Raw genomic sequence first — 16,902 nt, 5'->3', positions numbered from 1 at the left:
CAAAAACAGTAATTATCATTACAGTGCGAGAAAAATTAGGCTTTATTGATGCGAGCATGCTTACTTAGGGTTACAACTTTTATGTAATTTCAACGTGTTTTAAAATATTCCAATCAAATTTAAGCTGAATTTATAAGTGTTTACTGTAATTGTATATATAACCCTAGTTTTAATAAAGCGAAACTCATTAAAACCAACTCGTGTGTTTGTTTATAACTGTCATATTCAAGTTATTAACATATTTCCGTGATGTTTAATTTATAACAATTCTGCTTTTCAATAATTGCCCACGAGTCAAAAGATCCGACTCAGAAGAACGATTCCTTGCCACGTTTTTATGTTTTTACCAAAGCATGCTCAGCGTAGCATTCATGTTTATAGCATACAGCACCGATATTTTTTTCTTCCAGAATAAATATATATTTTATGCAGTCGAGCAGATTTATCCCAGGAACACTATTGGTCTATCCGAGAGGTCAGAGGTCGATATGTAAATATCCAACATGGCGGCGCCCGTAGATGACATGTTTTCTCGCTGCGTGGATGCTTCCAAAGCCAGTAATTGCGTGGAGGTCCGATTTATCGATAATGTCAAGGTATGCAACGGTTAACCCATAACGGAGACGCATCATCTTCATATAAAGTAGCTCGCTTGTGTTTTTATTCAGCGGTTTGGCTGTGATTGTGTAGCTCGCACACCTCCCAGATCAGCCGGTTTATTCTCATCTCATGCCAGAACCTGCTGATCAAAGTCCAAAATATGCAAACTGTGACAAATAATCACATGCATGTTCTCTAAACTGGAGACATGTATAAGAACATACGCTTCAGACAGCAAACGTTAATATATAATTTTATAATTATTGAATTATTTCTCCTCAGGGCAAAGGATTATTCGCGAAAAGACCCTTCAAAAAGGGTGACACTATTTTTATTGAGCAGCCTCTAGTCTCTTCTCAGTTCTTGTGGAATGCCTTGTACAAATACAGAGGTGAGTGCATAGATTCTGATCATTCATACACGTTCTTGATCATATCTGTGTGATAAATATGATATTTATTTATGCGTCACTTTGAGACCCTCGCCCTGGGATGCCAGAATTATTTCAAAAGTTTGGGATTTGTAAGATTTATAATGTTTTTTTAAAGAAGTTTCTACTGTGCATCAAAGCTGCAGTTATTTCATCAAAACTGCAGAAAAAATAGGAATATTATGAAATATTATTGTAATTTAAAATAACGTTTTTCGATTTTAATATACTTTGAAATGTAATTTATTTCTGTGATGCAGCGCTGCATTTTCAGCATCATTCCTCCAGTCTTCAGTGTCACATGATCCCTCAGAAATCATGCTAATATACTGATTTATTACCAATGTTGGAAACCGTTGTGCTGCTTAATATATATATATATATTTTTGGAACCTGTGATTGTTTTTCAGGATTCTTTGATGAATATGAAGTTAAAAATAACAGCTTTTATTCAAAATAGAATAAATTCAGAAACTTCCCCGGCTCAAGTTTTTGATTTCACCAATATTTTTTCTGAAGACAAATAAAGGTGTAGTGATGAAAGCCAAAATATTAAATGTCATGGATGAATATTTACCGAATAATCCACTATTTTGTGGAGGAGGGTCAAAATGGCAATTTTCACCTGAGATTTAGAGCCATATTACAGGAGGGTAAAAATGACATCAGAAAGATGGCAGAAGCATAATGTTATTTTTACACAGAGATTGGTAGGTCTGTTAGTAAAATCTGTTGACTTTATCAATCTTTGTTACATTATGTGCCAATGGTGACCATTCAGAAACGGGGAAACGGCACTTTTCAAGTTTTTTCTCCAAAGTTTGCAGGCCTGTAACTCAAGAAGTATTTAAGATATATTATTGCCCTTTTAGATATTGGGTCTCAACAAACTTTCCTTTTGGCGTCTTTATTTTTGAGGCCCTACATAGTTAGGTTCCAGAGATTTTGGAATTTCAATATGGCCCCTGGGGTAAATCGTTAAATTGGACACATTTTCAAAAGTCAAAAACCCAATGTGTTTGCAAAATTATGATGCTTCTTTTCTTTTAAGGGTAAGGGAAGTGGTGTGTGGCCATGTTTGGTGACCCATACTCTGAATTTGTGCTCTGCATTTAACCCATCCAAGTGTACACTCAGTAGTGAACATACACCTGGGGAGCAGTTGGGTGCCTTGCTCAAGGGTCTCACCTCAGTCGTGGTATTGAGGGTGGAGAGAGTGTTGGTTATTCACTCCCCCCACCTACAATCCCTGCCGGACCTGAGACTCGAACCCACAACCTTCGGGTTACAAGTCCAACTCTCTATCCATTAGGCCACGACTGCCTATTTAAAGAGGAAACTGTAAACAGTAAACTTATTTCCTTCTGTCAAGACAACTGCTTGGAACATTGAGTGCCATACATATTCTTTTTTTCAAAGTTTGCATGCCTATAACTCAAGACATATTAAAGATATCACAATATCATTTTAGATTATAGTTCTTAATAAACTTTTCTTTCGGAGTCTACATTTTCAAGGCCCTACATTATTCAGTCCCAGAGATATGGGCATCTCAATGAGGCTCTAGTATCAGATTGTTGAATATTACCCATTTTCAATGCTGGTCACAGACATGCAAACTTTGGAGTAAAAACTTGAAAAGTGCCGTTTCCCCGTTTCTGAATGGTCACCATTGGCACATAATGTAACAAAGATTGATAAAGTCAACAGATTTTATTAACAGACCTACCAATCTCTGTGTAAAAATAACATTATGCTTCTGCCATCTTTCTGATGTCACTTTTACCCTCCTGTAATATGGCTCTAAATCTCAGGTGAAAATTGTCATTTTGACCCTCCTCCACAAAATAGTGGATTATTCGGTAAATATTCATCCATGGCATTTAATATTTGGGCTTTCATCACTACACGTTTATCTTTATTCAGAATAAATATTTGCAAATTCAAAAATTTGAGCCGGGGATCTCTGAATGAGTTGACGGAATGACCCACTACCCTTTAGCCAGTAATTTGAGGTTTAGGGTCAGTATTTTTTATTTATTAATTTTTTTTTTTAAAGAAAGAAATTAAAATATTCTTCAGCACGGATGTGATAAATTGATAAAAAGTGATAAAGACTTCAGTATCACAGCTTCCAAAACAATATGAAGCAGCACAACTGTTTCCAAAATGAATGATAAATCAGTATATTGTTCATAAATCAGAATGATTTCTGAAGGATCATGTGACACTGAAGACTGCAGTAATAGCTGATGAAAATTCAGCTTTACTATCACAGGAATAAATGATATTTTACAGTATATTAAAATAAAAACAGTTATTGTAAATTGCAATAATATTTCACAATATTACTGCTTTTTTCTGTATTTTTGATCAAATAAACACAGCCTTGATGAGTATACGAAACATTAAAAGTCTTACTGATCCAAACTTTTGAATGGCAGTATACATTTTGCATAACGTTTATCATTCATAGTTTTATTTTAGTTGTAAATCTATTTCTACTGTACTTCAGCGTGTGAGTACTGTGTGCGCGCTCTGGAGACGGCGGAGGAGAACGCCAGGCGCTTGAGTGGTCTGCCGGCTCTCAGTCTGCCTCACCCCGAGCTGTGTAACGTGCGTCCGGATCGACACCAGGCCTGTCCACACTGCCAGGTACACATACTCAAAATAATACCTTTTATTTCTATAGGGTCTGTCAAGAACCTGAGCATGCTTCACAAAATAATACAAGGAATTGGCAAATAAAATACACCAGACAATCAGGGGCTAAATGTTGGCAGTCAGCTAAAATATTGGTTCATTCCTGGTGCACAACTCCTCTGAAGTGTGTTTCACTCTGCAACAGTCATGTACACAAGTTACATAAAATACCTCAAATACCCTTATGGGCTACACACTACCTCGATCGCTGAATGTTTTTAATTACTGGTTAATGATTACATTCAAATTATATAAAATGTCAAAGATGTCATAAATGTATTTGAGTGAGATCAATCAATGCAAATTTAAAATCACAGGACAAACAGGTGTTTGCAAATAACTGCAGATAATTGACAACAAGAGGTCATGCAATCAGATTTTTAACATCAATTATGGCAAGAAGGTGGCCATGTAGCAAACAAACACATGATGTTAATGTTCCTCTGTGAGTCTTGATGTTATCTAGTGTTTGATGCAGGTGTCACTTCATAATCTGGTTATTGCTATTGATTGATTACACTGATTATGAACATTTCACTTAATACCTATTGTTCAGAATGTAATCTGCACATTCTTGCTCTTGTAGACATTAAAATAATCCAGACATGAAATAATTTTTTGAACCTCTAGACAAAATATTAAGGGGATGTTTCATGTTTTGTGTCATGTTTGTACACCAGGCTTTTATGTCTCATACAGTATGATATAGTGTGATTATGGAGCTCATGTTGGAGAAAGAATAAAACCGTTTCATTTAGATGCCCAAACTGAGCAAAAATGCTGTCTAAAAGTAAGATTTTTGATAGCTTGTAATGTAAATCAATGAAATCTTTGACAGTAGTCTATAGCAGCTACTTGCATAAAATGCATATAAATATCAGTTGTCGCTCTATATCTCTTAGTAAGTAATATGTCTTAGTAAGATCATTTTTAAAGGCTTAGTTTGATGGTCAAAGCTCTGTAGTTTTTATTGTGCAATACACTGATTATACAGAGATATACATGAAATGTTCCTCAAAAGCCTGATGATCATATTTAATTTGATGTTGCAATTTAACTTATAACTTATATATATATATATGCATGTACAGATGATCACTGATTACTGATAATATACAAGTTTGGTCACACTTTATTTTGAGGACCAGTTCTCTTTATTAACTATGACTTTTGCCTCCGTAAACTCCTAATTGTTGCTTATTAATAGTTAGTAAGGTAGTTGTTAAGTTTAGGTATGGTGTGGGGTTAAGGGATGGGAAATATGGTCATGCAGATTAAGGCATTAATATGTGCTTTATAAGTATTAATAAACAGCCAATATGCTAATTAATAGTGAGAATTGGTCCCAAAAATAAAGTTATTTTTGTTTATTTTATAAAAAACAAAGATTGTACATCAAAAAGACTGATGTTGGACATTTTACTATTATACTAAAAGGCCTTTTGCTTGCTACAAAAAGTAGAAACTAGACAAGAGGCATGTAGTTGATTGTGTACAACAGGAGGAAAAAAACCATCTATAATAATCTAGATAATCTAGAGGCCGTGGAAATGCACGTATCAAATAAAATAAGATTTTATTTGATCCCCAAGGGGAAATGTAAGACACAAAAATAAGTAATAAAAAATACAGTGCAATAATGGTGACTGAATATACACCAAAATCATCACAAATACTACCATGCACTGAAAAGTATTGCACTTAAGAAAACAAAACATTATTGCTACAAAAACAGGATTATGTGTTCTGATCATAATTATACAGGAATACCAGAAACACAACAGATATATAATTAAATACATATGAAAATATTACATAAATGAATATATATCCTGAATATGGGTAAATATGCTGTCCTACGGATAAAGCTGGTTCTATGTCAGACCTCAGCTTCAGTGCTAAGATATGCTGGTATTAAAGATACAATATCAGATATGTGACCCTGGACCACAAAACCAGTCATTTTTCAAAACTGAGATTTATGCATCATATGAAAGCTGAATAAATAATATTTCCATTGATGTATGGTTTGTTAGAATCGGATAATATTTGGCCGAGATACTATTATTTGAAAATCTGGAATCTGAGGGAGCAAAAAAATCTAAATATTGAGAAAATCTCCTTTAAAGTTGTTCAAATGAAGTTCTTAGCAATGCATATTACTAATCAAAAATGAAGTTTTGATATATTTACGGTAGGAACATGGGACATGATCTTTACTTAATGTCCTAATGATTTTTGGCATAAAAGAAAAATCTATAATTTTGACAAAGTATTTTTGGCTATTGCTACAAATATACCTGTGCGACTTATGACTGCTTTTGTGGTCTAGGGTCACATATGATGCTGTAGGCTTTATAGGGTTAATACTTTTTGCTTTAGCTGACCATAACTCTGACCAATCACATTGTTCACTGAAAAGTAATTTCATTGGGTACAACTTCGGAAACACAAGGACGTTCTTAAGTCACGATGACCTGCAAAATAGCCTGTGTACTTTGAAGGTTGGAAAAAGCATGTTTTCTCATTGGAAACTGAATTAGAGTACAATTATTCTGCTTCAGTAGTACTTGAGCAAATTCCCCCCAGAATAATTAAGTACAGATATCCTGCTAATGTGTTCTTGTGAAGCGGTCTCTGTGTGTGAGTCACTCTGAATGGACTGGATGTGCGCTCTTCTCTTCAGGTAATGTACTGCAGCGCTGAGTGCCGGCAGGCTGCATGGGAGCAGTACCACAAGCTCCTGTGCCTCGGCCCGTCTCACCATGATCCAGATCATCCGCTCAACAAGCTGCAGGATGCGTGGCGGTAAATGCTCTCATGCAATCTGGATTACGTAATCAGATTCCAAAAAATTAAGTACTTGTAATTAGATTAAATGACATTTTAAAATCCTCGTCATCAGACTACAAATTATTCATAGTTTATTGATTCTCGCTAATTATTTTTCATCTTTTGAATTCGTAAAAATGTGTTATTTCTTATTTACATGTACATTACTTTTTTGTCAGCCGAATCAATTTCACCTAATATATTTACTTAACGTACTCCTGAAATTTTTAAATAAATATTTTAATAAATAACACATTTGCATGTTTACGGTTCTCTGACGTTGGATAATGGTCACATAACATGCAAGTAAACAAAATATTAAATTTTTTTAGTAAGTGTTTTATTTTTGTTATTTTAAAATGATTTATTATAATTTTAAATTTTTATGATTTAAGTATTTATTTGCTTTTCATTAACCTGCAAACAATCTGCTGTTCCCTTATGAACTCCAGAACACCGTTTTATATTTGATTGTCACGATTTGAAAAAATCAACTTTGTAAATACTAATCAACATTATGCAAAGTTAGTAAGAGTCTCACGCAGGAGAGACATACAGCTTATTAGGTTTCGTTTTGTGTGAAAACATGACAGAAGTCAGAGTGCTGAGAGAAATTATATGGAAGAATGTATGAATAAATTATTAATGCATAAGGGGCAACTGACTGTCTACAGAAAAGTTATGGCTATTCATCTTCCCTCTGTGTGAAGCCTAATAAAGTAGTGTTTAAGCATAGTGCTGCTTAGTTTTTCAGAGGTTACCGTGGAAACAGCTCTGAAGTTTCATAAGCGCCACCTGCTGTCAGACAGTGAAATTACATTTTCATTCAGTCTGTCTGCCGTTTGTGTTCAGACCAATGCGAAAATGGAACCAAATTTTTATTCTAAATCTTAACTTGGATTATATTCCAGTTTTAAATGTGCGTCTGATTACAGATAGCCTACGTGGGATTACACAAGATTTGTATTTTAAAGAGAACCAGTTCTAAGGAAGAATAATTAGCTTTTTGGGTTAAAAGAATTTCTTTATATAAAATTCGAGTGGTATGACAATTAGAGATTAGACTGTACAGAAATTGAAATCTACCTGTAACGCTACACTACATACACATAGTCACACAATGCTGATGTTGTTAACATGAACAATTTGAGAACAAAGTATAACAGTAATAATAATTTGCATGGTTTAATGTAATCTGAGCTAACCGATCGGTAGATTTAATCACCATAGTAGCGCGATTTATTGTAATGCTTTTTCCCTCAGTTGGTCAGAACAAAAGTGAATATCCACGCCGGTGTGGTGACAGACAGACACACATACTGCTCAAAACGTTCAAAGGATTAATCCGTGCTGGAGCCATGTCAAGGCACAATACACGCAAAGATAATTCCGCAAATAACTGCAATTGCAGGTTTCAAACAGAGACGAGGCAAATTAGCCAGCAAATAATCTAAAAAGGAGCACCACTCCTTGTCAAAAGTCCTTAAAGAACCAGTGAGTGATAATCAATTTTTTTCCAATTTAATGCAAGCAAACACTTCTTTCAGCCATGTATCAGAAGAATGGGGTTACTGTCATGATTTATGCTCATTTTAATGTTTATGCAAACAAAAAGTGCTTAGTGCTGCTAATTGTATTTGGTGCTTGTTGGTTTTCAATTTTAAAGGTGCCATAGAATGGAAAACTGTATTTACCTTGGCATAGTTGAACAGTTCTGTACATGGAAATGACATACAGTGAGCCTCAAACACCATTGTTTCCTCCTCCTTATGTAAATCTTGTGAATGCAAAAGACCACTGAAAAATAGGCGAATCAGAACATAACACCGACTGTGACGTAACAGTCGGGATTATTAATAGTTACGCCCCCAATATTTAGATATACCCGCCCATGTTCTAGGCCAGCCGAACCATCAGAAGCTCTGCAGGTATTGTGAAGAAAAAAGCGCAGACAACCGCGATAATGGCAGATCATGGAAATAAATGTTATGTTCCAGGCTGTGCAGGGGATGTGAAGTGCAGGGATGGGTTGGTGTCTGTATTCAGAAAGCCACGGAAAGCAAATAACTCGTTCTAATAAAATAACGCAAGCCACTAAAGAGACATGGTCAACTCCTTGCTAGCGGTAGCCTGTTACATTACAGTACGTAAGATTTCACTTGCCACATAAACAGAGTAATGAGAGATGACCGAGGATGATGGCGAGTGATTTACAGATCCTGAGCACCACTGACAAGCATCTGATCTTGTAAAATGTGTGTGAAGTACTGCCGCTACATAATATAAACAGAGTTTGCGAATCTCGAAAGTGAAACTAAAAAGCGATCGTGCATTTGAAAGCAGTTTCAGTGCCTCTCATATTAATAGCGGCTTCCTGGTGCCCACATTTTATATACAGTATAATTACCCAACGATATAACTGCGCCAGAAAGAATTTAAATATATATTTTCCTCCCTGTGTCTCCTTCCTGTGAGCTACTGAAATGAGCCGCACTGTGAAACAGCCAATCAGAGCAGAGCTCAACATAGAGCCACACTGTGAAACAGCCAATCAGAGCAGAGCTCAACATTGAGCCACACTGTGAAACAGCCAATCAGAGCAGAGCTCAACATAGAGCCACACTGTGAAACAGCCAATCAGAGCAGAGCTCAACATTGAGCCACACTGTGAAACAGCCAATCAGAGCAGAGCTCAACATTGAGCCACACTGTGAAACAGCCAATCAGAGCAGAGCTCAACATTGAGCCGCACTGTGAAACAGCCAATCAGAGCAGAGCTCAACATTGAGCCGCACTGTGAAACAGCCAATCAGAGCGGAGCTCAACATTGAGCCGCACTGTGAAACAGCCAATCAGAGCAGAGCTCAACATTGAGCCGCACTGTGAAACAGCCAATCAGAGCAGAGCTCAACATTGAGCCGCACTGTGAAACAGCCAATCAGAGCAGAGCTCAACATTGAGCCACACTGTGAAACAGCCAATCAGAGCACAGCTCAACATTGAGCCACACTGTGAAACAGCCAATCAGAGCAGAGCTCAGCATTGAGCCACACTGTGAAACAGCCAATCAGAGCAGAGCTCAGCATAGAGCTGCACTGTGAAACAGCCAATCAGAGCAGAGCTCAGCATTATTATTCATGACCCTTCCAAATAAGCCAATAACAGACCATTTCATTCTGGGGAGAAATCCTAGGGTTGTAAATGGACATGTAAAATCATTTCTGGAGAATTTGTGCCCTTACCTCAGCCACATACCTTCTATGTAGATATCAGAGAACAATTTAAAATACTGTATCAATGCATTCTATGGCACCTTTAAGTTAGGCGATATGATTTTAGTGGCACATTTTAACAATACCGAAACTATGGATAACTCTGATGATTTTTGGTGATGTGAAATTTTCATACTGTTTCATCTCTATGCAGAACACTGGAGAAGTGTTGGGGTCGCTTGCTTCCTCAGTAATTGATTGCTGTGGTTTGAAGGCTGCAGGTGGAAAGGCCTTGAAGTAAATTAGTCTTCTTTTGAGTTAAACTCATTTTTGCATATTATTCAGGAGTGCCCACTATCCTCCGGAAACATCCAGTATCATGATAATGGCAAGGATGGTGGCCACCATCAAGCAGGTTATTTTCCCTTTATTGGTCTAAATAAGTGTCTAAGAGGATTGTTTACATAAATTCATTTTTTGTAAGTATGGAAGCTTGTTTCTGTCATTGAATACAAATAGAAATGTAATTGTGAGCTTTTTTTTCCTCTGAATTCTGACTTTTATCATAACTGTGTGATATAAACCCACAATTGTTAGAAAATCAAAAGAAGCAATTTTCCCTCAGAATTGTTTTTTTTTTTTTTTTTTTTTTATATCTCAAAATTCTGAGAAAAGACGTCAGAATTCAGAGAAAAATAAAAAGTCACAATTACCTTTTTTATTCAGTGGCAGAAACAGGCTTCCATAAGTAAGTGTGAAATAACTGGAAGCAACTTGTTTTGTTGTTGTTCCAGGCTCAAGATAAGGGACGCTGGCAGAGGCTGTTCTCTCATTTTTGTAGCCGTACAGCAAACGAAGAGGAGCAAATAGTTCATAAATTGTTGGGAGAGAAGTTTCAGGTGAATGCTGTAGTCTCTTGTCTTCATTTTTACATTAGCGACAAGTTAATGATTTCTACAATGCAGAATATTGATTCACATCTTAAAAGTGCCCCAAAACACAGTGTTTATTATTTCTTTCTTTATTTGTATCAGGGACAGCTGGCCTTGCTGCGTAATCTCTTTACTACAGCGCTGTATGAGGATCGTCTCAGTCAGGTCAGACTCGCATTTATCCGTCTGTCTGTCTGTATCACTGTCCATCTGTCTTTAATGATTTAATTAACAAGAAAAAGCTGAATAAACATACATTATCGTTCAAAAATATGGGGTTGGTAAGATTTTGGTAAGTCTCTATTGTCAAGGCTGCATTTATTTGATCTAAAATACAGTAAAAACATAATATTGTAAAATATTATTACAAAAATAACTGTTTTCTATGTGAATATATGTTAAACTGTAATTTATTTCTGTGATGCGCAGCTGTATTTTCAGCATCATTACTCCAGTCTTCAGTGTCACATGATCTTCAGAAATCATTCTGATTTACTGCTCAACAAACATTTCTGATTATTATATTTTATATATTTAAAAAAAAAATGCATTTGCGGAAACTGTTATTGATTATTTATTTATTTTTTCAGGATTAGAAAAAAATAAAACTTTTATACTAAATACATTACTCACTTTTAATCTATTTACTGAATATTTTTTGAATAAAATAATTAATTTCTTAAAAAAACCCAAAAAACGGTAACACTTAAAGGTTCCATTTGTTAACATTTATTAAAATGAACTAACAGTGAAAAGTACTTCTAAAGCATGTATTCCTCTTAGTTAATGTTGATTTCAGCATTTATTATTGCATTATTAAAATCATAAGTTGTACTTGTTAATATCATTTAACGGGCATGAGCTAACATGAACGTACAAGGTATTTTTATTAACTAATGTTAACAGATTATTAAATACAGTAACAAATATCTCATTTTTAGTTAATGCATTAACTAATGGGGCCCTCATTATAAAAACTTACCAAAAAACCTTACTGAACCCAAAATTTTGAAGGCTAGTGTACATTTTCTTCAATACAATATCTGAAGAAAAGAACATGTCAGATTTATCAGAAAAGGCCTGATACCGGTACCTGACTTTTGATACCGGTTACTGACACTAGGGGGAGTTAACACCTGCTAATTGGTCGAACAGGCTTGAATCTGGTTAAATACTGGTTGATATACATGCGATTTATCACTACTTTTAGCCCATGTGATGCCTGAAGAGTGTAAATAAGATAAAAGGAGTCTGTTCTTTGTTATAGTGGTTCACCCCAGACGGGTTTCGCTCTCTATTTTCACTCGTTGGGACCAACGGTCAGGGTATCGGCACCAGGTAATATCCCCTCAATGCAAACAATCACTTTATTTGACCACAGACGAGTGTGCAGTAGAATAATCCTCCTCTGATCTGGTGTGTGTGTAGTTCTCTGAGTCAGTGGGTTCATGCGTGTGATGCTCTGGAGCTTCCCAGCCAGCAGAGGGAGCAACTGGACGCTTTCATCGACCAGCTGTACAAGGACATCGACAAAGGTCATTTTTCTTGTAGACTCCCACCTGTTTATAGAGCTCGGCCCCTCACACATTGATATGTATACCTGCGACGGTTGAATCCATCTCTGCGTTTGACATCTGGTTCCTCAAGCACGGCTGAGACAGAGACACACATTTTACCACTTAGACGGCCATCGATCTGTGTAAAATATGATTGTTTTGTGCAAAAGTGTGAAATAAATCCTAGCGATGAAAGGCTTTCTCATTTTTCTTTTTCTTTTGCAGAAACCGGCGATTTCCTCAACTGCGAGGGCTCTGGCCTTTTCCTGCTGCAGAGCTCTTGTGAGAACCGTCTTTATTCGTATTGGCACGTCTTTCAGTTTGCACAGCTGTGATATTTTAATCTGTACACGCAAGTTGACTTTGAGTCGCGAGAATCAGGTCAGCTTAACAAATGAGGCCTGTCTTCTTGCTCCGCAAACGAGACGTGGAGATTTATGAGGGTTTCCTGTGTTGCACAGGTAACCACAGCTGCGTTCCCAATGCGGAGGTGTCTTTCCCCGACAACAACTTCCTCCTTCACCTCGCCGCCCTCAGCGACATCAGCCCCGGAGAGGTCAGAGGAGCATGTTAGATAATGGATGCTAAGCTGAGGCTCGTAATGTTTTCAAAAGCCTTGAGTGTTTCATTGTCGGTAGGAATTACAGTCTAGAGTCTGAAGATGGGAGCAGTTTTGGCAGCTTGTCAGATAGATTGAAAAGGCCTACATCTGCCTGCCTTCGCTACTGTTCACATCACAGACTTATTTCATAGGTTTGTTTATCTGAATCATATTAGCCACGGGATGACAGCTTATCGGGAATTTGTAATAGCTTTCAGCTCTGAATTCACATTGTAGTTAACAAAGAGAGCGTTATGAATTTTTGTAAGGTTATCTAATGCCAAATTAGTTGCATAATGACCGTTTGTTATGTTTTGCACTAATCAGAACTGAATTGAGGATGCTTTTTAAATTCCATTTTAGCTCCTGAATTTGTTTTGAGGTAGCAAACAGGATGTGGAGTTGCAACTTGGAGAAAAATTGTAATATCGTTACACATCTGTGTGACTTTCTCTGGGGAACACAAACGTTGATACACTACCGTTCAAGGAAGTAAAACTTTTATTTAGCATTTAGAATGCATTAAATTGATCAAAAGTGGCAGTAAAGACATTTATAATGTTACAAAAGATTTCTATTTCAAATAGTTGCTGTTCTTTTGAACTTTCTATTCATCTGTGAATCGTGAAAAATAAAATGTATGACCGTTTCCAATAGATATTGGGCAGCACGACTGTTTTCAACATTGATAATAATCAGAAATATTTCTTGAGCAGTAAATCAGTATATTAGAATGATTTCTGAAGATCATGTGACACTGAAGACTGCAGTAATGATGCTGAAAATACAGCTGCGCATCACAGAAATAAATTACATTTTAACATAGATTCACATAGAAAACAGCTATTTTGAATTGTAATAATATTTCACAATTTTACTGATTTTACTGAATTTTTAAATGCAGCCTTGGTAAGCGTAATAGACTTCTTTCAGAAACATGAAAAATCTTCAACATGAACATTGTATTTCCATACAGTGATTGTGTATGAAGGTCTGTCAGGCTCCAGAAAGGACAATAATAAATGAATAGTATAAATAATGATTTCAATTTTGGTCTGCTAGTGACCAAACTGGTTAGCGAGCCTCTGGAAAAATGACATGTTTACCGACTTTGAGAAAAATTTTATACTTAAGACCACTGACAAGCATTATGAAAGCTGTCAGACCCACAGATTGCTTTCACGATTCTGGCCAATTTATAAAACAGAAAACCGCTGGAAAGCTTTTTCTGATTATTTGTTTCTGTATAACTTAATTCCCTCAATTCATCATATAACTGCAGAATTGCTTCATTGTTGATTGTCCCTTGAATTTCTCTCCTCCTTTCTGCAGGAGGTCTGTATCAGCTACCTGGACTGCTGCCAGCGAGACAGGAGTCGTCATAGCCGGCACAAGATCTTGAGGTAAACGAACGCAATCCCTTGTTTAAGAAATCTGTGTGAAACTGGCCAGCTGAGTCTACTAACAGAGAGGATCAATGGCCTTGGTCCCTGGCAGCAGCTCTGGGCCTGGATAACCATAGGGGCCGCTGGCTTGCTGCTGGGCCCCTGCTCTGCTATCGATCACTTACCTGTCAATCGCAGCAGCTGTGCCGCCCGGATGACCAATGAGGGTTTGCATGGAAATCCCACTTAATCTATATTCACTTTATTCCTGTGAAAAGCCTGACTTCACCTTGAAAAGAACCGCTGTCCTTCTTGGATGTGAAGTCGAGATCAGAGACGGACCTCCTGGATCTGATGGATATTATATATCTTCACTTGTTAGGGAATAAGTGTAGATTGGAAGCCATAATGCACCGAACACTTGAGTCTGAAAAAAATTAATTTTTTAATATTCAGCATCCAAAGTTTTATTTATTCACTTACAGTGCTGGGTAGTAAATGATTGCATTGCAAACTCGTTTCTTCATGAACCCCAGGTTGGGAAACTTTGACGTAATGTTTAATGCACTTCATGTTGTTAATAATGAATGAAATATTTTCTTTATGTATTTTTATATCAATATGGTATTGATTATCCTATTTAAATCAGTGTGATAAATGTGGTAGGTCAAAAGTAATCTAATTTTCCTTTCACAAAACTTGTATGATTTCAGAAGACATGAAAAAATCTTTTATGTGTGTTTGACTAAACATATGTGACCCTGGACGACAAAATATTACAATACAATATACAATAAATGATCTTTCCATTGATGTATGGTTTGTTATGATAGGACAATATTTGTCTGAGATACAACTATTTGAAAATCTGGAATCTGAGGGAGCAAAAATATCAAAATATTGAGAAAATCTTCTTATGAGTTCAAATGATGTTCTTAGCAATGCATATTACTAATCAAAAATGAAGTTTTAATATATTTATGGTAGGAAATTTACTAAATATCTTCATGGAACATGATCTTTAATATCCTAATGATTTTTGGCATAAAAGAAAAATGGATAATTTTGCTATTTGGCTATTGCTACAAATATACCTGTGCTACTCATGACTGCTTTTGTGCTCCAGGGACACATATAAGCTAATGTGGTTTTGTAAAGACATGAGTGTGAGTAAATAGTGACAGAATAGTGATTTGTGTCTGGATTTGGGCTTTTTTTAAGTGATAAACCACATCATTTCTTCCCTCTCATTTTCAGGGAGAATTACTTATTCGTCTGTTCCTGTCAGAAGTGCGTGTCCCAGATGGATGATGCAGATATGACATCTGAGGATGAGGAGGAAGCGGAAGGTGAAGGAGAAACAGAGGGAGACGACATGGAAGATGAAATGACCGATGTGTGATTTCACTCACTTAGACCACCTGTTTGTTTGTGGACCTTTCCGATGTGATCCTGACCCCATCACAGGGCCTAATATCTCCAACATCACACTTACAGTAGCAGTACGGTTAACTGTCTGGCTGTTATAACCCTAATATCAAAGCCTATGCAAAATTTAAGTGCGCTATTTTTATCATGTGCTTATTTGTCATGATTTCTATCATGCAATGTCTCATAGGATGCAAAAATTGTTTAATAAGCCACTGGTTTCATGTGCAGGCTTGAAACTTGATCGGTTAAACATTTTTTTGTTTTTGACACCTTGTTTGATAAAGCAAGTAGCTCCAAACAAAAACTGTGACCAAGCTTGAAACATGATCTGTCTGTGCACTAATGGGTTATATATTATACAATAACAAAAGAACATGAATTCTCTGTTTTATCACATCTTGGAGAAACCGTACAGTCATCGGCTCAAGAAAAGTGTTCATGAAAATCAACCAGAAATCAAAACTGACCCTGTTTACTTATTGTATTCACACAACTTCTCTTTATAATCTTATGTAAAGATTTGATTCACATTTCAAACGACTTTTCTTTTCAGCTGACGTCACTTATGTCACACGGGCAGAGAAAAAATAAATCAATTTATATCCAAATAAACATTGTTTTAGGTTATTGCTGTAGCAGCCTTTCTGAAATATTGCAATAGTTCATGCAAATTTAATAAAGGTTATGGCAATAATAACAGTAGTTAAATGCAATAGTAAGAATAACTAGATTTCAAAAAGTGTGCATTAGTGGTTTTTATTTGTGTAGCACTTTTCACAATCCATAATCTAAAAACAGCTTTAAATAAAATGTCTTAAACTAGTGAGAAAACCAGAAGAGACAGTTGTCAGAGAAAAAAAAGTTTAGGTAGTGAAGGGAAAAACCTTGAGAGCAACCACTGAGACATTTATCATATATTTTGAATTAAATAAACATACACTACAATTGAGTCTTCTGCTCATTTGATCAAAATACAGTAAAAACAGTGATGTGTATATATATATTTTTTTAATAGTGATCAAAACAAGAAACTTTTCTGATTATTATTAATGTTGAAAACATTTGTGCTGTTTTATATTTTTGTGGAAACTGATACTCTAGTATTTAAAAGTTTGGGGTGAGTAATATTTTAAAATAATAATAATAGTATTATTTTATGTAAGGATGCATTAAAGTAAAGACTTTGGATTCCTGTTTTACTGTAATAAATGCAACCTTGG

The 16,902-nt window shown here is 36.0% G+C and overlaps 1 protein-coding gene across 1 annotated transcript; it reads left to right on the top strand.

Annotated features, from left to right (window-relative positions):
* The first annotated feature begins 359 nt into the window (after positions 1 to 359).
* Positions 360 to 16,902, top strand: LOC306883116 (protein-lysine N-trimethyltransferase SMYD5-like). The gene is made up of 13 exons (XM_079438217.1): positions 360 to 596; positions 883 to 991; positions 3,546 to 3,685; positions 6,420 to 6,541; positions 10,123 to 10,192; positions 10,572 to 10,676; positions 10,812 to 10,874; positions 11,977 to 12,047; positions 12,138 to 12,244; positions 12,491 to 12,547; positions 12,727 to 12,821; positions 14,199 to 14,269; positions 15,509 to 16,902. The coding sequence occupies exons 1-13, from the start codon at positions 504 to 506 to the stop codon at positions 15,651 to 15,653; spliced, it is 1,248 nt and encodes a 415-aa protein (XP_079294343.1). The 5' UTR covers positions 360 to 503; the 3' UTR covers positions 15,654 to 16,902.

This window comes from Barbus barbus, assembly GCF_936440315.1.
Source record: "Barbus barbus genome assembly, chromosome: 17".
Taxonomy (NCBI): domain Eukaryota; kingdom Metazoa; phylum Chordata; class Actinopteri; order Cypriniformes; family Cyprinidae; genus Barbus; species Barbus barbus.
The sequence above is the reverse complement of the archived record's forward strand: the minus strand, read 5'-3'. Positions and strand labels throughout refer to the sequence as shown.

Coding starts and splice junctions, on each gene's coding strand:
- LOC306883116 (XM_079438217.1), top strand. CDS start 504: ATGGCGGCGCCCGTAGATGACATGTTTTCTCGCTGCGTGGATGCTTCC. Junction 10,875..11,976: donor ATGAGGATCGTCTCAGTCAG/GTCAGACTCGCA, acceptor TCTTTGTTATAG/TGGTTCACCCCAGACGGGTT. Junction 12,548..12,726: donor TTTCCTGCTGCAGAGCTCTT/GTGAGAACCGTC, acceptor TGTGTTGCACAG/GTAACCACAGCTGCGTTCCC.